This window comes from Bos taurus, chromosome 16 (genome assembly GCF_002263795.3).
Source record: "Bos taurus isolate L1 Dominette 01449 registration number 42190680 breed Hereford chromosome 16, ARS-UCD2.0, whole genome shotgun sequence".
NCBI classification, from domain to species: domain Eukaryota; kingdom Metazoa; phylum Chordata; class Mammalia; order Artiodactyla; family Bovidae; genus Bos; species Bos taurus.
The window spans coordinates 75,945,845-75,971,049 of NC_037343.1; the positions used below are offsets into that span (position 1 = coordinate 75,945,845).

Here is a 25,205-nt window from a genome sequence, read left to right on the forward strand (position 1 = left end):
ATAAAACACACCACAGAAGATGAGGTCAAAAAGCTTGGCTTTGATTATCATATTAATCATCTCAGGAGAACTCCATGCAGAAGGTAAAACTAATTTTTAACATTCTTTATTCTCTCAAAATTATAAATGGAAATTCTAAGATTACTTCTCTTGAAATTTGAATATAGTCTTTCATTTTAATGTATCAATATTATAAAAAAGATTCTTATAAGTTGTAAAATATTTAGACAAACTTTTTGCTTTGGGAAAAACTACTAAACTATTCCTAAACTAACATAACTTAGAAATCCAAAACAAGACAAAAAAAAAAAAAGAAAACCTTTAGCATCTCTAGTTTTGAGGGCATAAGAGACCAGGCTATAAATACCTTAAAGGATATTTTAGGCTAAAAGTATCACCATTTGAAGTTGCTGCTGCTGCTGCTAAGTCGCTTCAGTCATGTCCGACTCTGTGCGACCCCACAGATGGCAGTCCACCAGGCTCCCCCGTCCCTGGGATTCTCCAGACAAGAATTCTGGAGTGGGTTGCCATTTCCTTCTCCAATGCATGGAGAGAAAAGTGAAAGTAAGTCGCTAAGTCATGTACAACTCTCAGCGATCTCATGGACTGCAGCCTACCAGGCTCCTCCATCCATGGGATTTTCCAGGCAAGAGTACTGGAGTGGGGTGCCATTGCCTTCTCCCCATTTGAAATTAAGTTAACCTTAATTCTAGTTTTAGACTAGAATCCATTCCTAACACTGCTAAGCTTGTATAATTTTAATTCTCTATCCTTACAGTGAGAGCTTAATGTGGGAAATTTGAAAAAGAACAAACCACAAATCATCAGCAAGATTTTTGATTCTTGATGCCTTGATTTTTATCCTAATTTATTCTTTGGTTGAAAGATACTGGAGGGGGTTGCCATTTCCTCCTTCAGGGGATCTTCCCGACCCAGGGATTGAACCCACATCTCTTGCATCTGCTGCATTGGCAAGTGGATTTTTTTTTTTTTAATCACTGCATCACCTGGGAAGCCCTTGATTGAATATATTAGGTAGTATAAATAATTAGTAGGACCATACGATTGAATAAACAGGACACTTCTGAGAATGAAAGTGGAGTTTAGGAATACTCATGGAGGACAGCAGGGCTTAATCGAGACTGTCCAGAAAACGGTACCTGTGGACTCCCTGTTAGAAATCTTCCTGCCCACACTGCCTCATGTGGTGAGGTGAGTGTGAGTGAGGCGGGCAGTGCACAAGTGTGGGCCCTTTAGGAGGGGTTCACGGTGTTCTCGGGCTGCAGGGATGAGAGACCAGGCAGGTCACTGAGTACCAGCAAGAGGAATAAACAGAGTAGGAAACCACGGCCATAATGCTCTTTTAAAACACCAGAGGGAATTTGTTGACTAAAATAGCCTACAGATTATCTATAACCACTTTTAGTTGAATGCTGCTACTGCTGCTAAGTCGCTTCAGTCATGTCCGACTCTGTGCGACCCCATAGACGGCAGCCCACCAGGCTCCCCCGTCCCTGGGATTCTCCAGGCAAGAACACTGGAGTGGGTTGCCATTTCCTTCTCCAATGCATGAAAGTGAAAAGGGAAAGTGAAGTTGCTCAGTCGTGTCTGACTCTTAGCGACCCCATGGACTGCAGCCTACCAGGTTCCTCCGTCCATGGGATTTTCCAGGCAAGAGTACTGGAGTGGGGTGCCATTGAATAGCTTACTACAAATTTTCTGCCAAAAGAGGTTTTGCAATTAAAAGTATGAAATAGAATTCATCTGATTTGATGCATTTAATTCTACAATAAGATAATTTATATGAATAGTTTCCTTTTATTTTTCTGTCTCATTAGGGAAAAAACAGCTGATATAATTGTCTATTAGCAGTACCGTGAGACATTGCAATATTCTAGCTAATTATGTAATTACTGTGTGGTTATAATCTTCTTTCACACAAAGAAATGTCAGCTGTGTTCTGTTTCTCTTAGAACATGCTGCTTGACAGAGTTAGGGGGAGCTTCTCTGAGGAAGTGGCCTACTCAGACTAATTCTGATGATTGAGAGTTGGGGTTGCTAGCAGATTAATTCTGATTGAAAAGTATTGTCACAAAAGTACCTTAAAACGTTAAGTAATAGAAAGTAAGTACTGGCTAAAGTGTCTGCAAACACTGAATTTTAAAATGTATTGTCACTTGGTCACACATTGTATGGTTTTAAATGCATTTTTCAGTGTGCAGCTTATTCTTTACTCATTTCAGAGAAGCCCTGTGGTTTTCCTAGTGTGGAGAATGGGAGGATTGCCCAATATTACTATATTTTTGAAAGCTATTACTTTCCAATGAGCATAAACCAAAATCTGGCATTTTCCTGCTTGGTTGGTTATACGACTGCAACTGGAAAACGCGAGGCGCGGACCACGTGTACGGCGGCAGGCTGGTCTCCAGAACCACGGTGCTTCAGTAAGTCAGTGGTGGGGCCGCTCTCACGTGATAACTCACAAACAGCTTAGCTGGTAAAACTAGGGGCCCCAGAGGGCAGGTGTCTGAACCTTTCGGTAGGTAAGGACAAAATTATCAGCCCTCGGTCTTTTTTACAAAATGAAAGCATATTCTGAAATTCTATAAATCATGTTTTTCACTAACATGTTGTCTTCCTTATCTTTCTAAAAGCAGTGTTATTTTTGGCAGTGCGGGGTCTTCGTTGCTGCCTGGGCTTTCTCTAGCTGCCGTGAGTAGGAGCTACTCTCTAGCTGTGGTGCGTGGCATTCTTATCGAGGGGGCCTCCCTTGTTTCAGAGCGTGGGCTCTAGGCACACAGGCATCCGTTGTCGTGGCACGTGGGCTCAGCTGTTGAGGCTCCTGGGCTCTAGACCACAGGCTCAAGTGGTGGCTCATGGGCTTAGTTGCTCCTCGGCGTGTGGGATCTTCCCAGATCAGGGATCAAACCCATGTCTCTTGCACTGGCAGCTGAATTCTTTACAGCCAGGCCACCAGGGAAGCCCCCTTATCTGTTCTTAATAATACTCTAGGAAGAGAATAAGGGCAATTATTTAAATTGTTATCATCACATGGCAAGGAACAGACACACCATCTAGTTACTTTGAGGAATGAGGGACTTATACAGAGAATTTTGCGGGAGCCAGAAAAATATCTGATGCTGGCCTTAGGGAGTATAAGGTTGTTACTCTAGTATTTTATCATTTGCAAGACTCCCCTCTCCTTTGTATGACTTCTCCTTGCATAATATCCGTTGAACAATCTGTTTTTCTGAATTTTTGAGTTCACATTCGTGGAAAGGAAATCTGATTGGCAGAACCCAATATTTCATGTCAGGCTACACTAGAAACACCAGAGATTATCAGCTGGTTTCCAGGGGGTCCGGTGACCTCTCTCTGTTGACACAGTTCCCAAGCTCTGTTTTGCAGAGTAAGGGGCTTTGGTTGAGTCAGTTTCATTTAGATGTTTATTTATAGTGGTTGATATGTCCAGTAAACATACCCATGTGGGATAATTATCCGTTCCATGACTTGTGGACAGACCACCAATTTAAGCATTACACTTTTTAGTGTTAACACAGATCATAGATTAACTGCAATAAATGAACCTCATTCATAACTAGAGGATACAAGTAAATTAAACATCTGAGATGAGATGTTGTGAGAGCAGTGAAGTAGGAGCTGGAAGAGGATGAAGAGGGTCAGTACTGCAGCATCAGGGTTGAGACACACCCTCTGCAGCCAGACTGCTCTGGTGGATCCGGCTCTACCACTGGGAAGTGGCTTAAACATTCTGGGCCGGACTTTCTCATCTATAAAATGGAAATCACGCAACTTCAGCGAGATAATCTGTATAGAGTGCTTCCACACAGAAAGTATGACATACCTAAACGATACTAACCTTGGACAAATCTCTTTCACTTTTCTGAATTGGTTTATTACAAGGGTCCATTAATCATGCTCAAAAACTGATTGAACTGCATTCAATGCTAAGATAAATGTCCTATTCAATGTATCACTGTCCCAAGTATTTACTAAAAATTAGCTCTGTGAACTCGAAGTAGCATGTCTGTGACTCAGTCACAGTCTACATAGACTGACTAAGGAGTCTTACTGTGCTCGTAGGCAATCAGAGGCTGAAAAAATAGATGAACACAATTTTCACAATAAATTGTCTGCAGGATTATATAAGGATTCATAGAGTAGGTGCATGTGCTTTAGCTACATGATGTTAAAAATTATCAAATGCAGTGGACTCAAAAGTATTAGGAAGTAAACCTAAAAGAAAATCCTTCTATTTCCCATTAATGATAATTAAAAGCAGATCTCTGGATATATTTTCTAAAGTAGATGAGGTAGGGGTGGGGATGACTGTGAAAATCAAAGTCAGTGCATACCAAGAATTTCAGTATCAAACTGAATCAGGTTTTAAAGAGATACTTCCAAAATTAAATTAAATCAAGGAATTGTGAATTCCTTAACATTCACAAAAAAGGTGAATTTTTTTTCTCCTTAAAACTCCAAGAATAACATTAAACTTTTGCATTGTTAGTTTTACAACTTTTTGAAAAATAAAGCTTAATTTCATCAATTTAGAAAAGAAATATTTTTCTCCCCACAGAAAAGTGCCCTAAGCCTGACTTGAAGAATGGTTACATCTTTGATTCAAAATTATCTTACAAAATACAAGAGAACATGCGCTATCGTTGCACATCAGGATACAAAACCATGGCAGGGCAGGATGAAGAAGTGGTTCAATGCCTTGCTGATGGGTGGTCTCCCCAGCCAACCTGTAGCAAAGAACATGGTACGTGTTTAAGAATCATCTCCTAAAACCTGAAGACAAGAGCTTGGGAATTTAGTCAGTTTAGTGCTTTCTTATAGTGACAAGTATTTTATTGAAATACAGTTTATTTTCCAGTATATCTGCCAATGCGGGAAGTTATTATGTTGTTTCCTTCAAATGTTGGGTGTTTCCTTCATCCAAGGGACCCCATCTTCCACAGCACACTGACTCCAGGAATTCCTACTTTCTGCTAGTAAAAAAAAAAGAATTTATGTAAGATAAAAGGAAAGAACCTTAATGAACCTGCTTTTTGAAACATATATAAATGATTTCCTTCATTAGACAAGAATTTGAAATAATGCACATTACTTTATTCTGAAAGCCAATATCAGATAAACTGAAAGCAATCATTTGAATACATGTGTGTGTATATATATATGTGTATATGTGTGTATATATATGTATATATATATATATATATATATATAAAGAGAGAAATGCTGGACTGGATGAAGCACAAGCTGGAATCAAGATTGCCAGGAGAAGTATCAATCACCTCAGATATGCAGATGACACCACCCTTATGGCAGAAAGTGAAGAGGAACTAAAAAGCCTCTTGATGAAAGTGAAAGAGGAGAGTGAAAAAGTTGGCTTAAAGCTCAACATTCAGAAAACTAAGATCATGGCATCTGGTCCCATCACGTCATGGCAAATAGATGGGGAAACAGTGGAAACAGTGGCTGACTTTATTTTTTGGGCTCGAAAATCACTGCAGATGGTGACTGCAAGTCATGAAATTAAAAGACGCTTGTTCCTTGGAAGAAAAGCTATGACCAACCTAGACAGCATATTAAAAAGCAGAGACATCACTTTGCCAACAAAGGTCCATCTAGTCAAAACTATGGTTTTTCCAGTAGTCATGTATGGATGTGAGAGTTGGACCATAAGAAACCTGAGCGCCAAAGAATTGATGCTTTTGAACTGTGGTGCTGGAGAAGACTCTTGAGAGTCCCTTGGACTTCAAGGAGATCCAACCAGTACATTCTAAAGGAAATCAGTCCTGAATATTCATTGGAAGGACTGATGCTGAAGCTGAAACTCCAATCCTTTGGCCACCTAATGCGAAGAAGTGACTCCTTTGAAATGATACTGATGCTGGGAAAGATTGAAGGCAGGAGGAGAAGGGGACGACAGAGGATGAGATGGTTGGATGGCATCACCGACTCAATGAACATGACTTTGAGTAACCTCTGGGAGTTGGTGATGGACAGGGATGCCTGGGATGCTGCAGTCCATGGGGCACAAAGAGTCGGGCACAATTAAACGACTGAACTGAACTGAACTGAACTGATGTATCTATCTATCTATCTATCTATATACATGTAGTTAGTGTGGTGTTAGCTATTTAAATTATACAAACTTGCAGATGGGACATCATCAAAAACTTGTTAATGCACAAGCCTTCTGTTGAATTGTGGCCTTTGGCCAAATACTCCAGAGTAGAATTTGAAGGATGGAAGACCAGTAGGGTTAGGACACAGAGTGCATGAAAAAAGGGACTGAAGAGACAAAGACAAACTTTGATTATTTTTCAGTTTTGCTGAGAGTTGATTCTGTCATATGTTTGTTAAGATTCAAAGTAAATAAAAGTTGAAATTTTTTTGAGATTTCCTTTTAATATTCTATATTCAGGGATGAAGTCCATAAAACAAATGACTTTAATTTTTTTTTTAGAAACATGTTTGGCCCCTGAATTGCATCATGGAAATTATTTCACAACACAGAAAACATTCAAAGTGAAGGAGAGAGTACGATACGAGTGTGCCTCTGGGTACCACACAGCTTCTGGGAAGAGCACAGAGGAGGCGGAGTGCCACCCGTACGGATGGGCCCTCACCCCACAATGTACCAGTATGTTCTCCCTTTGAAGACAGCTGCTTTCACTCTGAAAAAGTCCCTCCCAGAGATGGGTGCAAGTTGTTAGGCTAATTATGTTCCTTTTTCCATAATTTTGCTTTTTTTGCTTCTGATTTTAATGATGTTGACAGTAGGCTTTCCTCATTTCAAGCTCTCAAAGAAGAAAGAATCCTTTTAGCTCACATACTTGAAATGAGTTTATTGATATTTAATAAATGTATAAATTGACTAGCTTTGCTGTGGATAATAGCAAAGTTGCTGAATTCGAATTCAGATGTGGCATGTAAGTAGTAAGTGGATTTTGTTCTAGCAGGAAAAATAACACGTCTTTGTTTTTTATTTGTTCTTTCATTTTTAGAATTAAAATGCTCTTCTTTAAGAGTAATTGAAAATGGTTATTTTCATCCTGTAAAGCAAACCTATGAAGAAGGCGATGTAGTTCAGTTTTTCTGTCATAAAAATTATTATCTAAGTGGCTCTGACTTAATTCAGTGCTATAACTTTGGTTGGTACCCAGAATCTCCTGTCTGTGAAGGTAACTTTTAAAATTTCATTCACAAATAAAATATTATATCTGAATCAGCTTTAATTTCTATAAAAATGTCTCTAATGATATGTAAGAACTCTTCTAATTTCTATTTTTTTAAATAAATATTGTCTTTTAAATTACGGCTATTTTCAGCAATCTTTAATACATTTAATCTGAGTATATAATTAATATGCTTAATTTTTATGTTAGTCTGTAGAGTGGATATAGCTTTTAAATATATTGTTAAAAATCTGTAATAAATTGTAAATCTTTTATTGTAATGAATCCTTTTTCTTATTGGGAATTAACTAGATCCATTGTGCCAGGTGGCAGCCTTGTAAAGGTACTTTCTTATTACTGGGCCATATATTCCCTGATGTGAAAACACAGACTTCAAAATAGTGGGACAAAGTGCAGAAAAAGCAGCACAAAGTTACCAAGAGTGAAAAAGAAAAACTGAAGTCATGCTGTAAGAGCTGCCCTCACATGGGTCATCTATGGTTTCATTTGTATCACTGGCTGTGTTCTGGCAGGTGGGATGATTACCTGTTGCTGCTGCTAAGTTGCTTCAGTTGTATCCGACTCTGTGCGACCCCATAGATGGCAGCCCACCAGGCTCCCCCATTCCTGGGATCCTCCAGGCAAGAATACTGGAATGGGTTGCCATTTCCTTCTCCAATGCATGAAAGTGAAAAGTGAAAGTGAAGTCCCTCAGTCGTGTCCAACTCCTAGCAACCCCATGGACTGCAGCCCACCAGGCTCCTCTGTCCATGGGATTTTCCAGGCAAGAGTACTGGAGTGGGGTGCCATTGTTAGGAGACAGCAATTCAATAGTCATGTAATCACACTGCAGTGTTCCATGAAGAAAGTTCTGGTCTAGCAGAAGAAAGAGATACAAGAGAGTAATTGATACAGTGTGAAAAGTGGTATCATTAAGTCAGGTATAAGGTGTTCGAACAAACACTGAAGGTTCTGACTGATGGTGTGGGACCACATGTGCAGAGGTGGTGGATAATGTCTGATCTGGGCCTTAAAAGATAGGTAAGGGGTTGGAGGATTGGGAGGGGTGGGGACATATAAAGGGCTTGATAGTCTCTGTTTTCTCTGTAGTGTAGAAAATACAGCCATTACTAACAGGCAGGAGAAAGGCAGGAAAGGAAAGCTTGGAAGAGAGTAGTGACTCTTTGAAACAGTTGCTGGGAAGAATGAAAGCTGAGTGACCAGGGGTTGTGTAGTGGGATTGCTCCAAACGGCCAGTGTTCTCTAGTTGCACTGAACAATGATTTTAATTTCTTTTATTAAAAACATTCTTTCTAAAATTTTGCAGTGGTGCCTAACAGCCCTGGTCTAACAGTAGAGAGAAAGATTGTTGGCACATTTCCTATAGCATATTATTTCTGAACTTAATGGCAGGGTCTTCCCTGGTGATCCAGTGGTTAAGAATCTGCCTTCCAATGCAGGGGATGTGGGTTCAACCCCTGATCTCAGAACTAAGATCCCACATGCTCTCAGGCAACTAAGCCCACACAGCACAGTTAGAGAGACGCTCAGGTGCCCCAAGGACGAGCCTGAGAGCCGCAGCAATGAAAAGATCCTGCCCACTGCAGCCAAGACCCAGTGCAGCCGAAATAAATAACATGAAAAAAAATAAATGGCAAGCCTACCTACTTATTACTTATTCCACACTCCTCTACCCGCACCAAAAACTGGTCAGATGCCAACGTCCATGTTACTTTTTTCTAGTAAATAGTCTTAGATGTAAGATGGGCAGTGTCGTAATCTGAGTAACGCCTCCCTGCCCCTCCCATCCCCCAAAGATACTCATATCCTATTCCCTGGAACCTGTGAATGTCCCCTTATGGAACAATGGGGAATTTGCAGATGTCATGGAGTTAGGGATCTTGAGATGGGGATAATATCTGGGATTATCCACGTGGGCTTATGTAATTGCAACCGCTATAAGAGGAAGAGTGGGATTTGACTACAGAGGATCAAGTAGGAGACGTGACAGTGGAAGCAAAGGTTGGAGTGGAAAAGGAAGGAGTCAGGAGCCAAGGCTAGCTGGCAGCCCCCAGGCGCTGAAGAGGCAGACAAGCCGTTTCTTCCCTAAAGCCCCTGGAAGAATGCCGCTCTCCCGACACCCAGATCCCAGCCCAGGAAAGCCGATTCTGGACTTGGGTTTCCAGAACCGTAAGAGACTACACATGTAGTATGTCAAGCCACTCCATTGTGGTAATTTGCCCCAGCAGTCATGGAAAATGAATATAGTCAGTATTTTAGAACAGTTAAGAGAAGGAGATTTTAATTCATATAGACACAGGTTCAGGAATGCCAAGATCCACCACTTATTAATAATTTACTTACTTCTTAAGTTTAAGTTCTTCTGTCTATAATATGGGAGATGAAATAGTCCCTACTTAACAAAATTACTTTAAGATTAAAGGAGATGATGAACGTAAAATTCTGGCTCTTTTTTTGTGTTCTATTGCATGAACTTAACAGCTTAAACCCTGGAGATGTAAATGGCAACCCACTCCAGTATTCTTGCCTGGGAATTCCCAAGGACAGAGGAGCCTGGTGGGCTACAGTCCATGGAGTCCCAAAGAGTCAGACATGATTAAGCGACTGAGTAACAGCTTAAGACCACATACAAGTGTGGGTCAGCCATAGCTGTGTGTCCACGTCTGATGAAGCAATAGGCAAGCCGCAGTGTTATCTGAGGCTGGACAGGGGAAGAACCTTGCACTCAAGCTTTCTGTGATTTGCGGCAGGTTTCAGAGCTTGGCGGCTACTGAGCCAAGGGTCTTAGTGCCTGCTGGCTGCCCCCTGGAGGCAGCCCTGTGCCCCTGCCCTGTGGTCCTCCTCCCTCTTTGGAAGCTCACAGACAGGCCGGCTTCTCCTCCAGATCAGTAGGGCACAGAGTCTCTCGGGACCAAGGGCCTCCCACACTGTGCTGCATGAGCGTGTGTGCGTGATCACACCTCCATCCTTGTGGCTGTGTTAAACACAGTCACATCATCACATCATCTCCGCTGTGGTCATCGCTTAGAAGCAAGACCCAGTTCCTGCTCCTGGGGAGGGCATGACTCGAGGAAGTGACTGTCAGGATGTGGGGATCCAGGGGTGACCCCAGTCTGCCTGCCAGACTTCTTAGGGTCCTTGGCACAGCCAATGTGCTTGTGAGATCTTGACTATTATTTCTGGTGGCTATACGACTAAACATCCTGATGTTTTTCCGTAAGGAAGAAGAAATCGGTGTCCTCCTCTCCCTCTGCCTTTGAACTCCAACCTTCAAACATACTCAACCACCTACCGGCACGGAGAAACAGTTCGTATAGAGTGTGCACTTAACTTCGCCATGCAGGGAGCAGAAGAGATACGCTGTGAAAATGGGAAATGGACGGAGCCTCCCAGATGCGTTGGTTAGCAGCACCTCGACTAAGCTTTCCCTGACGAGAAACCTGCGTGTAGAGCTAAATGGTCTCTTCTCTCTCAATTGTCTCCTTTCAGAGGACAAGCAAAGGATGACATGTGAGGCCCCGCCGTCGGTGGAGCATGGCACGACAACCCCGTCCTCTGAGGTTTATCACAGCGGGGATAAGGTGGCCTACGTGTGTGAGAGGGGCTATCACCTCCGTGGACCAGGAGAAATAACGTGCAACCGTGGGAGATGGACCCTTCCCCCTGAGTGTGTCGGTGCGTGTGCTGCGTGTCATATCCAGAGCTAAGCCTAGCATGTAGAATTTTTCATTCTCTTTGTTTAATCCACACGCTTATAGCAATAGTCCGTTGCTTAGAAGAGTTTGAAACGCACAGATACAGCACCTACTCTGCCATTTTTCTGAAGCATATGAAGCTGTCTATAGATTCATATTTTTAATCCAGTATAAAGAATAGGAAAGCAAACAATTTTTGAATGTCCTGATTCTAATATTTTTGCATCTGGCCATTCTGACTCCCCCACCCTCTGAGCCATAAACCTGGCCTTTCATTTAACTCAAGGACATGACCAGGTTACAACTCCGGGAGGCCACCCTTCCCGTCATCCTCATTTCTTGGCCAGGTCCTGGAGAGACCTCCACATATTTACCAAGGATAACTATTGCATAAGAGAAAAGCTGCTAAAGATGCTAGAGAAATTAGAAGAGTAAGAGCAAGACTCTTACTGATAGAAAAATGGAACTTGTCATCCATGGGTTGACTGAGATCTGAGATGAAGAGGGAGGAGAAGGGAAAAATAAAACAGGGTAATGACAAACGACAGTTTTAGAACCGACCATAATCTCTAGGTTAAAGAACACTCATTACCTTTCCACACATCTTAAGAATATCTATAGCATGATTCCTTTGTAATCCAGAAAAGTAAAAAAGACCCATACTTGCTCTTCAGCAAAACATTTGCTGTATTGTCTTGCTTAGTAAATTTTAATAATATGTAGCTGAATGATATTTCTCTAATTTCTGATGAATTCAATAATCAATTGTCCTAAATTACATAGTACAAATATTGAAGGACTATTGTCTGGGCAACTATATTATGCCATTATGTTATTATAAGTTCATGTTAATCTAAAAGTAACCTCTTTTCTTAGAAAATACTGAGAATTGTAACCCTCCACCTGATGTAATAAACGGGGCTATTATTGGTGAATTATTGGCAAGCTACCCAACAGGATCCTCTGTGGAATATAGATGCAATGAATATTACTTATTGAGAGGAGCAAAAATATCTCATTGTGAGCAAGGAAGATGGTCATCACCACCTGTTTGCTTAGGTAAGATAGAGAACACATTGAATTAAAACAGATTTTTCTCCTGCTTTATTGAGATGCAATTGATATATAGTATAGATGTAAGGTGCACTGTGTGATGATTCTATACACAAACACACCATGAAATTATTACCATGACAAAGCTGGCTTACATATCCTTCACCTCGAGTAATTTAGGGGGCTGTTGTCATGATGAGAGCATTTAAGATTCTCTCTTGGCATCTTTTAAGTGTACCAAATAATATTGTTAGCTATAGTCGCCACAGGGCTTCCCAGGTGGCACTAGAGGTAAAGAACCCCCCTGCCAGTGTAGGAGACATAAGAGATGTGGGTTCAATCCCTGGATCGAGAAGATCCCCTGGAGGAGGAGATGGCAGCCCACTCCAGTATCCTTGTCTGGAGAATCCCATGGACAGAGGAGCTCGGCAGGCTACAGTCCATGGGATCGCGAAGAGTCAGACACGACTAAAGCGACTTAGTGCGCATGCACACACAAGCCTGTCCCAACCACCTTACCTAGAAGCGTAACCTCCCTTCCTCCAGCTCTGTGACAGCCCCTCCCCTCCACTCTTCATTCTTCTACTTCACTTATATACGTCTTTTAAAGATGGACAAACAAGATCCATATATTTAGTATATTTATTGTTTACCGTATTGCATTTCTCCCAGTTGGAAGGCAATCTCCATGAAGTCAAGGAGCTTTGTTTTATTTGCTGATGAATATCAAGTGACAGGTGTCCCATAAATATAACACAATAAGTACATTTTCTGTTTGAAGGTTTTTATTTTATAGAAAGGAAATCATGACGAATCTAAGGGTTGCTGGTCCTAAACAATATTTTTAATGTTTCAAATTAAGTGGTTTTAATTTATGGTATCAGTTCAGTTCAGTTTAGTTGCTCAGTCATGTCCAACTCTTTGTGACCCCATGAATCACAGCATGCCAGGCCTCCCGGTCAATCACCAACTCCCAGAGTTCACTCAAACTCATGTCCATTGAGTCAGTGATGCCATCCAGCCATCTCATCCTCTGTCATCCCCTTCTCCTCCTGCCCCCAATCCCTCCCAGCATCAGGGTCTTTTCCAATGAGTCAATTCTTCGCATGAGGTGACCAAAGTACTGGAGTTTCAGCTTTAGCATCATTCCTTCCAATGAACACCCAGGACTGATCTCCTTTAGGATGGACTGGTTGGATCTCCTTGCAGTCTAAGGGACTCTCAAGAGTCTTCTCCAACACCACAGTTCAAAAGCATCAATTCTTCGGCACTCAACTTTCTTTATAGTCCAACTCTCACATCCATACATGACCATTGGAAAAACCATAGCCTTGATTAGATGGACCTTTGTTGGCAAAGTAATATCTCTGCTTTTGAATATGCTACCTAGGTTGGTCATAACTTTTCTTCTAAGGAGTAAGTGTCTTTTAATTTCATGGCTGCAGTCACCATCTGCAGTGATTTTGGAGCCCAAAAAAATAAAGTCTGACACTGTTTCCCCATCTATTTGCCATGAAGTGATGGGACCAGATGCCATGATCTTCATTTTCTGAATGTTGAGCTTTAAGCCAATTTTTTCACCCTCCTCTTTCACTTTCATCAAGAGGCTTTTTAGTTCCTCTTCACTTTCTGCCATAAGAGTGGTGTCATCTGCATATCTGAGGTTATTGATATTTCTCCCAGCAATCTTGATTCCAGCTTGTGCTTCTTCCAGCCCAGCGTTTCTCATGATGTACTCTGCATAGAAGTTAAATAAGCAGGGTGACAATATACAGCCTTGACGAACTCCTTTCCCAATTTGGAACCAGTCTGTTGTTCCATGTCCAGTTCTAACTGTTGCTTCCTAACCTGCATACAGGTTTCTCAAGAGGCAGGTCAGGTGGTCTGGTATTCCCATCTCTTTCAGAATTTTCCACAGTTTATTGTGATCCACACAGTCAAAGGCTTTGGCATAGTCAATAAAGCAGAAATAGATGTTTTTCTGGAACTCTCTTGCTTTTTCCATGATCCAGCGGATGTTGGCAATTTGATCTCTGGTTCCTCTGCCTTTTCTAAAACCAGCTTGAACATCCGGAAGTTCACGGTTCACGTATTGCTGAAGCCTGGCTTGGAGAATTTTGGGCATTACTTTCCTAGCGTGTGAGATGAGTGCAATTGTGCGGTAGTTTGAGCATTCTTTGGCATTGCCTTTCTTTGCGATTGGGATGAAAACTGCCCTTTTCCAGTCCTGTGGCCACTGCTGAGTTTTCCAAATTTGCTGGCATATTGAGTGCAGCACTTTCACAGCATCATCTTCCAGTACTTGAAATAGCTCAACTGGAATTCCATCACCTCCACTGGCTTTATTTGTAGTGATGCTTCCTAAGGCCCACTTGACTTCACATTCCAGGATGTCTGGCTCTAGGTCAGTGATCACACCATCGTGATTATCTGGATCATGAATATCTTATTTGTACAGTTCTTCTGTGTATTCTTGCCACTTCTTCTTAATATCTTCTGCTTGCTTCTGTTAGATCCATACCATTTCTGTCCTTTATCGAGCCCATCTTTGCATGAAATGTTCCCTTGGTATCTCTAATTTTCTTGACGAGATCTCTAGTCCTCCCCATTCTGTTGTTTTCCTCTATTTCTTTGCATTGATTGCTGAGGAAGGCTTTCTTATCTCTCCTTGCTAGTCTTTGGAACTCTGCATTCAGATGCTTATATCTTTCCATTTCTCCTTTGCTTTTCACTTATCTTTTTTTCACAGCTATTTGTAAGGCCTCCTCAGACAGACATTTTGCTTTTTTGCATTTTTTTTCCATGGGGATGGTCTTGATCCCTGTCTCCTGTACAATGTCACGAAGCTCCGTCTATAGTTCATCAGGCACTCTGTCTATCAGATCTAGTCCCTTAAATCTATTCCTCGCTTCCACTGTATAATCATAAGGGATTTGATTTAGGTCATACCTAAATAATCTAGTGGTTTTCCCCACTTTCTTCAATTTAGGCAATAATGAGTTCATGATCTGAGCCACAATCAGCTCCTGGTCTTGTTTTTGCTGACTGTATAGAGCTTCTCCATCTTTGGCTGCAAAGAATATAATCAATCTGATTTTGCTGTTGACCATCTGGTGATGTCCATGTGTAGAGTCTTCTCTTGTGTTGTTGGAAGAGAGTGTTTGTTATGACCAGTGCGTTCTCTTGGCAAAACTCTATTAGCCTTTGCCCTGCTTCATTCTGTACTCCAAGGCCAAATTTGCCTGTTACCCCAAGTGTTTCTTGACTTCCTCCTTTTGCATTCCAGTCCCCTATAATGAAATGGACAACTTTTTTGGGTGTTAGTTCTACAAGGTCTTGTAGATCTTCAGAGAAACATTCAACCTCAGCTTCTTCAGTGTTACTGGTTGGGGCATAGGCTTGGATTACCGTGATATTGAATGGTTTGCCTTGGAAATGAACAGAGATCATTCTGTCGTTTTTGAGATTGCATCCAAGTATTGCATTTCGGACTCTTTTGTTGACCATAATGGCTACTCCATTTCTTCTAAGGGATTCCTGCCCACAGTAGTAGATATAAGGGTCATCTGAGTTAAATTCACCCATTCCAGTCCATTTTAGTTTGCTGATTCCTAGAATGTCAGAGGTTATATGAAATATATAAATTAACTTGATAGTAATGTAATATATATTTTATTGTCTATGTGAAGAGCTTTAATAATACAAAGTGGTAAATATAAAATACTGCTTTTGATGCCTGTCATAATTTTATTGTAAAAATGTATCATTCTCATACTTGTAAGATGAGAAAAGAATTTAAAACAGTCTTTGTTTTACAGAGCCGTGTACTGTTAACGTGGGTGACATGCGCAGAAATCACGTGGAGCTAAAGTGGAATTATGAGGGAAAGATCTTACATGGAGATTTAATTGATTTTGTATGTAAGCAGGGATATGAGTTGTCTCCATCAACCCCACCCTCTGAATTATCTGTGCAGTGTGATAGAGGAGAAGTGAAATATCCTTCGTGTGTTAGAAAAGGTAAACAACAGTGCTTCCTGACTTCCCTGATGGCCCAGAGGTGAAGGCTCCGTTCATTTCACTGCAGGGGCCTCAGTTTCCGATCCCTGGACCAGGAAAGTTCTGCATGCTGCAGCCAAGAAAGCAAACAAACAGTGCTTCCTGACATTTTCCTAGGTGACCAATATCACAGGTGATCAATATGGTTCAGAGGATAACACCTACCACCCTCATCATCCAATCTATAAAACTGGGAATGAGCTGATCAGTTACCAGTCAGCACATACCCTTAAATAGGATGACGTGAGGACATCTTTTAACTTCATAAGTCAATTTTATAAAAGGAGAAATCATGAGATTTTGAAAATGTCACCAGACTTTCAGAGGATGGATCACTTTCTTGTGGGCAACCAGTAAGCTTGTAAAGCTCACCTCAGGGTGAGCCAGAGAGCATTGTCTCAGAAGAGAACTTGAAGTAGAGGGAGAGAATTTGTGGACTCCTTAGACAGGGGACTGTCACTTTTAATAAGGAAAAAAGGAAGAGAATGCATTCAGAAACATGGCTTCAAGACAGATCTTACACGGTTTCACTTTTGGAAGACAGAAAGGGGAAAAGTAAAATCATGATTGTTATACTTGGCTAGTTTTAAATGTGTATTTAATGCTATGAGATTCTAATTGCAATCATAAATTTTATGTATGACGTGACGGCAGAAAATGCTTTTGATATTTAAAAATTACTTGAGAGTTGTCTTAAAAATGCTTTAATATGAAATATCTTGTTTTATTTCTATAGCAGTTATGAAAGCACTGGCCACCTACTGTAGCAATTCATTGTGGACTTTAATAATTATTTTTGCAGAATCTAAAAGAATGTGTGCATCTCCCCCAGCTATTAAAAACGGAGTTATTAAGAGTTCAACACTCAGCACCTATGAAAACGGTTCTTCGGTGGAATACATATGTTTCAAGCACCATTTCCTCCAAGGGGCTAGGGAGTCCTATTGCTTGGAGGGGGTGTGGACTACACCACCTTCATGTTTGGGTATGTAGTGCTACATGTGTCTCTATTTGTTCAAATTGAGCCAGACTTTCCACATTCTCTTCTCTTTGAGTTGATATAACACCAATATAGGATGAGATGGTTGGATGGCATCACCAACTCAATGGATATGGTTTTGGGTAGACTTTGGCAGTTGGTGATGGACAGGGAGGCCTGGCGTGCTGCTGTTCATGGGGTCGCAAAGAGTCGGACACAGCTGAGCGACTGAACTGAACACTAATATAACACTTAAGTTTGCATTTGTTTTATTTTATTAGTGTGCCTGTTTATTTACTGGTTTCTACTCTTTGCTCTAGATCTGGTTATTGTGTGTGCTTATTCGCTCAGTTGTGTCCAACTCTCTGCAGCCCATGGACTGTAGCCCTGCAGGCCCCCCTGTCCATGAGATTGTCCAGGCAAGAAAACCAGGATAGGTTGCCATTTTCTACTCCAGGGGATCTTCCCGACCCAGGAATCGAACCTGTGTCTCTTGCGTCTCTTGCACTGGCAGGCAGATTCTCTACCACCAGTGCCGCCTGAGAAGCCCAGGTGATCCTCTAGATCATCAATAACGGGAGTCCAGCCCTCCTAACACGGACTTTTTAAGTACAAACCGTGCATCAGGTACGGGGTTAGCAGGACCTACAGGGTGTATAAGCCATGCGGTATGTGTGACCAGGCTAACGGCGGGCATCGTGTTATTGGTGCTCGTAGGGAAATGTGGACAGCAGGAACAAATATAGGAATGGCCTCCTCGATCTAAAAGGTGAAACACGGTCATGCCTCGTTGGCAAGGCATCCTATGGAAGCGACAGTATTTCCCAAGATTCTCAGGAGGCGTAAAATAACATATTTTTAAATAAAAAGAAAAATTTATTTGTGTTTATTTCTGACTTTTATTTATTCTCTTATTATTTCACTGTCTTGGACTTTTGTACAAGGCTGAATAGAAGAAGTGGTGTGTATCCTTGTATTCCAATCTTATAAGTAAATCTTCCAGTATTCTTCTTTAACTACAGCGTTACAAATACTTATAAAAATCAAAGATACAGAAACCACCTATTTCTATTTTGTTAAGAGTTTAGAAAAACCTCGGTGTGTTTAATTTTAGCTGTATCTGTAGAAATAATCATATGTTATTATCTTTGCTCTTTCCCCCCTGGAATTACATTGCTTCTTTTTGAAGGTTAAAGCATGTTTGCATTTCTGTAACAAATCTGACATGACTGTGATGAATTATGCTTTTTATATACTGCTGAATTTTATTTGCTAATATTCTACTTATGATTAATGTATCTTTGTCATGTGAGAGATTATGTTTGTTATTTTTGTTTTGGGTTAGTTTCTGCTAACCTCATACAAGCTGAAAAGTATTCCCTCATCAATTCTCTGGATTTTGTCTGAGTGATACTGTTTCTTTCCTAATAATTTTAAGAATTTATCAGAGATATCACCTGAGCCTTGAGGATTTCTTTGAGGAAAGATTTCAATGACAGCTTCAGTTTATTTAATAAATACCAGGTTATTATCTCTTCTCTCAGTTTCAGTAGGAAGTGGTTTGTATTTGTCCACTATACCTAAATTATCAAATGTGTTGACATAATGTTCATAACATCCTTTTACCCTCTTTTTAGTGCTTTAGTGATGTGTCTTCTGTTATTACTGCTATGAAGATGTATCTCTTTCTTGTCATATCTTGCTACAGCTCTATAAATTTTATTAGTCCTTTCAAGAGCCAATATCTTCATTTTTTTGATACTTTCTTCATATGTTGCTGTTTAATTAATTTGTATTTTTGTCTTTATTATTTCCTCTCTTCCACTTTCTTGGACTGAGTCAGTGTCAGGAGTCCAGCTTGTTTCTACCTTTCCATAAAATACTATCTGTCCAGCAATCACTGGTTTGTCCCATGGATGTTTTATTTGCATTTTCTGAAGAAGAAAAAGGAAAAAAAACTATTTCAATGACTATTACTACTGATCAATATTTTCTAAAAACATCTTTTTTTGCTGTCTTTGAAAACCTTAATGGCATAAAACTCAGTAACTGGTAGGATGTAGCCTTTTTCCAAATTCAAGGCAACAGAGATAAATAACAGACAGCTTTCTGTGAGCTTTAAACATATTTTCTAACTTGAGTATTAGTTCCAACTAACTTACTTACTGCTCTAATGCCTGGGATTCCAAGGTCATTATGAGAAAACAATACAATGGCTAATACTGAAAGGCATCAAGATAGTTTTTGTTTTTTTTTCAGAGCCTTGCACATTATCTTTTGATACAATGGAAAATAATAATTTACTTCTGAAATGGAATTTTGACAATAGACCATATATTTTCCATGGCGAGTATGTTGAATTTCTTTGTAAGGGAGATACTTACATAGCTGGGTTTCCGGATCCTGTATCTGAATCCCGAGTGCAGTGTGACAGAGGACAATTAAATTACCCAAGATGTGTTCAAAGAGAAAGGTAAGAAGGAGCTTGTGCTTCCAACTATTTTTTTTTTCTATTCAGATTGTTATTCATGAGATTCATTATGCTATAAATTTCAGACATATTAGGTTCTGCAACACTCCTAGTTTATGGTCATTATAGAGGGGGAAAATGTTTATATTTTTTTAAAGCAAGCAAACTTCAAGAAGCATTAACTAATTCAACAAGCTTTCTGGGTGGTCTAAGATCAAAGTCCCGTTTGCGATTTGGTACTTGTGACTCTTTGGCAATTGGATAAATATATCAATTTATATGAGTCACATCTAAATGTGTAAAAATTAACCTATATGTTCTGAAATAAGAGAAATCACATTTTCTACCATTTTCCATAGAAGTGCATGTATAAGCAACAGTGATGGGAAGCACAGCCGGATGAACTTTCTCCTGAGGGAAGAGCATGTTAATAACAATGATGAGTCTGTGGCATTTATTTTCAGGAACACATTTCTATATAAGAATTTGGAAGTTTTTTCTGAAGTGCTGTTACATAGCAATTTTTTTTTCTTTTCTTTTTTTTTTTACATAGCAATTTTAAAATATATTTTCTACTACTTGATCAATGGAAAACAATCCCGTTCTTTTTTTTTTTTTCAGAAAAAAATGTTAAAATAATGCAATAAAATAATAGAATTAATTTTATCAGGTCAGAATATTGCCCCCTTTGAAGATACATTGTAAAATGGGAATTATACTCTATAACTAAGAATATTTTAAAATTACTTAATGGCCAAGTACATGTGGTACTCTTCTAGTGATTATAATGAGCTATATGAACTACATAAGAAGTATTCACAAGACACATAGGTGTAAAACCTTTTTTTATTTTTTATTGCAATGAAAATCAGAGTTGAAAAATTTATGTGCTAGTTAAATATTTCATTACATCTTGCATTTCCCATTTCTAAGACAAAAAAGAATATGCAACTTGGAAAAATTGCAGAAAATGGTGTTAGTGTAGTTAATGACATTGAGTTTTTAAAAAGAAATTGGTGGTATAATTTATCAAGGATGGTTACTTGCTTTTATCAGTATCTCATTAAAACAAGGACCGATTGTATGAAATAGTGAATGGTTAAGATTGTAATAAATACTTGACCAGAAATGATGCTTATTTCAACTCCTTCCCCCTTTTCTCTTTTTTTCATTCTTATCAAGGATGTTGTCTTATCAAGAACCCTTAAGGACATAAAAATGAATGGCATAAGATGAACAGCATTTAACACACTATAAAGTCTTCTATAAAGCATAATTGTTAGAAGAAAACTGTTGGATAAAAACCTCTAAGTTTTTACTTGCATGAAGATTTGACTCTAAACTGTTTACCCAGGATATTTTCTATAAATAAAAGCCAGATATATTGTTTTATTTCTAGTTTGGTTGACTTGCCGTGTGACTTCATCTTTGCTGAATGTCTTCCATCTGTTAAGAAATCGATCTACACATCAAAATATTTCTGGTTCCTAAAGCCCATTCACTGGGCTATACTGTCCTCAATATATGTTCAGGAATTCACATTTGTCTTTGTAATCTTTGTTAATATTAGTGTTTTCTGTTACTTTTAGTTCAATATTTATGTCAGTACAAAAGAACCAACCTCACTAGAGCTGAGAAACTATACATTATGTTATTGGATTTACTTTATCAAATGCAGATGAGACTACCCTTCAGACTTTCGAAGGATAAAGAACTTTTAAAATTAACTGTATTATTAGCAACAAGGTTAGTAATCAAACTGTGAGTTAGTGAACCATCCACCTGTTCAAATGTTGCCCACAGAACACAGTTACGAAAAGAACACTTGCTATTTTTATATTACACACTTTTAGTTATTTTCTAGATCAGGTCATTATTGGAATCTTGCAGATTAGAAAACCTGAGATCAATGAGACCTACAAGATAGGCAGGTCACACACCAAAAGACACTGTGTCAGTAACACTAGGATCTATTGGAGTATTGAAACACCACACAGTCACTTTTCAGTATGAAGGAATGAAGCTGTGGTTGGACTTAACTTTGTGGATTAAACACAGATTCATTTGATGTTAAACCATATATATTTCAGTCAAATTTAAATTTTATAAGATCCACTCTGAAAAACTACTCTTGGAGATGAAATGAAATAATGAATATGGCCTCGAGGAAGGATAGTTCTAAAACACACCTGGTTTGTTGTTGTGGTTGTTAAGTCACTAAGTTGTGTCCGACTCTTTTGTGACCCCACGGACTGTTGGCCGCCAAGCTCCTCTGTCCATGGGATTTTCCAGGCAAGAATACTGGAGTGGGTTATTATTTCCTTCTCCAGGGTACCTTCTCAACAATATCAATAGGAAAGTATTAATCCTTTCCAATTAATTCATCAATTAATCCATTAAGAATGATATTGATATCACAGGCTGTGTCGCAGCTAATGCAGGATTCAGAGATGAATAAAATTTAGCTCATTATTTCAAGGAACTCACAAAAGAAGAAATACTTAATTTAGTACAAGAGTTAAACTTGTATTATTTGTCATTAATTCAGACATAACAAGTGAATGGATGGCAGAGTTCTAGGGGTATTTGAGGGGAACTGCTCAACCTGGGTAGCTTCCTATTTCCCTGATTTACTTCCTAGCAGTTTATTTTTAAATGCGGGTTTCTGCATTTAAAAAGTAATTTAGCAATAGTACATAAAGTTTCATAAGTTAAAAAAGGTATTAACCTTTTCCAATTAATTCAGCAATTGTTCTATTTATGAACAATATTGACCTTGCTTTATCCCAGGAAACAGAAGGTTCAATTAAGATGGATAATAGTCATGTGGGGATATTGTATCCAGTATTGCTATGTCCTCTGATTTGATAATTGGGAAATCTATTGATCTTTATTTGTTGTTGATTAGTTGCTAAGTCGTGTCCAAACCTTTGTGACCCTATGGACTGCAGCGTACCAGGCTTCCCTGTCCCCCCGGGCGTGGGGGTGGGGCGCCAAAAATTTTGTGAGCAGTGTGGCTTATCAGCTGCCATTTTGTAAACTTCTAATGCTAAAGAAACAAAAGTGTGAACAGGAGAGCAATGGAGCATTTAAAGGAGTGGCGTTGAGGGAGGAGTAGTTAACTTTTTTGGTATAACTGAGCTGTAGGACACTTCCTGGAAAAAGTTAAGCCTGAGGCTTACAAAACTAGGAAGATATTCCAAGTAGCAGGAATGGCACACACAGAGCCGAGCACTGGGCACACACCGTGATGCTGTGTGCTGGACAGAAAGTGCTGAAGCAGGGCTCTGTGGGCCTGTCTGGACCAAGCAAACCATCTAAGTGTGACGTGAAGATGGCAGGAGAAGCTATGTGAGGGGTTAGCATGAAGATGTGGGTCTCAGAAATGTTGCCTCTAAGGTGTTTGTGGAGCAGTCAGGTAGAAATATTACGTAAGCAGTTGACTCTTACAGTCAGTGCTGTGAGGAACCACCCAGATTGCTTTCAGAAAAAAGACGGACCTCTCAGCCGCTGAGAACTCTCGGTTGTCAGCTCCCTAAGGGGGTTGCTTCAGGTGAAGTGCCTTCCCTCCCAAAGTCACAGCTTCTCCCCAGGGTGCCTGCACCAATCACCAGTCAGCGGGAGCTCTAAAGTCCCCCCTCACTCCAGCGCAGGACAAATCTAAAGAGTCCCTCGTTTGCACAGCTCCCCGCAGAGCTAGGTGATGCCACTGGTGACAACTTCAGCACAGCTCAGCTTCTCGTGTCTGCTTCCCCCTTTTCCCTGCCACAGGTATGAATTCTAAGAGTCCTCCCCCAAATCCTCTTGCTCCTGATTTCCACCTCATAGCCTGCTTCCCCAGGAACCCAGTCTGAGAGTGATTGTTGCTGTTCAGTCGCTAAGTCAGGTCCGATTCTTTGTCACCCCATGGACTGCAGCACGCCAGGCCTCCCTGTGCATCACCAACTCCCAGAATTTACTCAAACTCATGGCCATTGAGTCCGTGATGCCATCTAACCATCTCATCCTCTGTCGTCACCTTCTCCTCCCGCCTTCAATCTTTCCCAGCATCAGGGTCTTTTCCAATGAGTCAGTTCTTCCCATCAGGTGGCCAAAGGATTGGAGTTTCAGCTTCAGCATCACTCCTTCCAATGAATATTCAGGACTGATTTCCTTTAGGATGGACTGGTTGGATCCCCTTGCAGTCCAAAGGACTCTCAGGAGTCTTCTCCAACACCACAGTTCAAAAGCATCAGTTCTTCGGTGCTCAGGTTTCTTTATTGTCCAACTCTCACATCCATACATGACCACTGGAAGAACCATAGCCTTGACTAGATGGACCTTTGTTGGCAAAGTAAGTCTCTTCTTTATAATATGCTGTCTAGGTTGCTCATAGCTTTTTCTCCAAAGAGCAAGCATCTTTTAATTTCAAGGCTGCAGTCACCATCTGCAGTGATTGTGGACCCCCTCAAAATAAAGTCTGACACTCTTTCCACTGTTCCCCCATCTATTTGCCATGAAGTGATGGGACCAGATGCCATGATCTTCGTTTTCTGAGTGTTGAGTTTCAAGCCAACATTTTCACTCTCTTCTTTCACTCTCATCAAGAGGCTCTTTAGTTCCTCTTCACTTTGTGTCATAAGTGTGGTGTCATCTGCATATCTGAGGTTATTGATATTTCTCCCAGCAATCTTGATTCCAGCTTGTGCTTCATCCAGCCCAGCATTTTGCATGATGTACTCTGCATATAAGTTAAATAAGCAGGGTGACAATATACAGCCTTGATGTACTCTTTTCCCAGTTTGGAACCAGTCTGTTGTTCCATGTCCAGTTCTAACTATTGTTTCTTGACCCACATACAGATTTCTCAGGAGGCAGGTCAAGTGGTCTCCAGTGAATAGTCAGGGTTGATTTCCTTTAGGATCGACCAGCCTGATATCTTTGCAGTCCAAGGGACTTACAAGGCTACATATCAGAGCAGAGCCTTGGGCCTGAATTGGAGTCATCAGTTAGTAGAAGTCTATTAAAACTAATGAAATGGGTGTGTGTTTCAGGGTAAGGTTAGAAGTGTGCTTAGTTCAGGACTTTGAGGGTATTCAGAGTTTGGTGATTGGCTATAGGAAAAGGTCTAACAAAGGAAAGTGACGAGGAAGGGCTGGACTGGTGGAATGAAAACCAGGGACGCTGAGGACTGGAGATGCTTCTTGGATGTTACTGGTCACCTGGAGAGGAGCAGCGTTATTCCACGTGAGACTGAGACAAGAGCACGTTGAGGAAGAAACGGAGGGTCCAGAAACGTGAGGGTGGAGGGCATGGCAGTAAGTGTCACAGTCAAAGGGAGAGGTGTGGACTGCGAGGTGAGGGTAAGGAGGAATTTTGAACAAAATGGGAGAAATCTGAACCTGTTCAAACGAATGCGGATGGGTGGATAAAGAAGGACAAGTGGTGAGTTTTGTTAACATGGGTGGTGACATTCTCCTTGGATCTCTCAGTGCTGTAACGCATGAGCAGTTAGATTTCCTTCCTTGGCTCTGTGTTGTATTGCACCTGTATACCTGTTTGGGTTAACATCTGGGTATATTGTACGGAAGGGTGTACTTTTTGCTTCCAACCTATAAACACTTGGGTTTCTATCCTCTACAGTAACTGGTAGTGAAAAAAAGAAGAAGAACAGATGGGAGATAATGGGGACAAAATGGCATAAGGATGCAGAGAAAAGAGACGAGACCCCGGGCAGAA

At 40.4% G+C, this 25,205-nt stretch overlaps 1 protein-coding gene across 1 annotated transcript; it reads left to right on the plus strand.

Annotated features, from left to right (window-relative positions):
- Positions 1 to 20,883, plus strand: F13B (coagulation factor XIII B chain). Its single transcript, NM_001038529.2, is given in 12 exon segments — positions 1 to 83; positions 2,244 to 2,444; positions 4,601 to 4,786; positions 6,500 to 6,676; positions 7,041 to 7,217; positions 10,454 to 10,633; positions 10,722 to 10,907; positions 11,804 to 11,986; positions 15,799 to 15,999; positions 16,841 to 17,023; positions 19,277 to 19,490; positions 20,670 to 20,883. Coding segments are annotated over 12 exon segments (1,986 nt in total). The 5' UTR covers positions 1 to 19; the 3' UTR covers positions 20,704 to 20,883.
- The last annotated feature ends 4,322 nt before the right edge of the window (positions 20,884 to 25,205 follow it).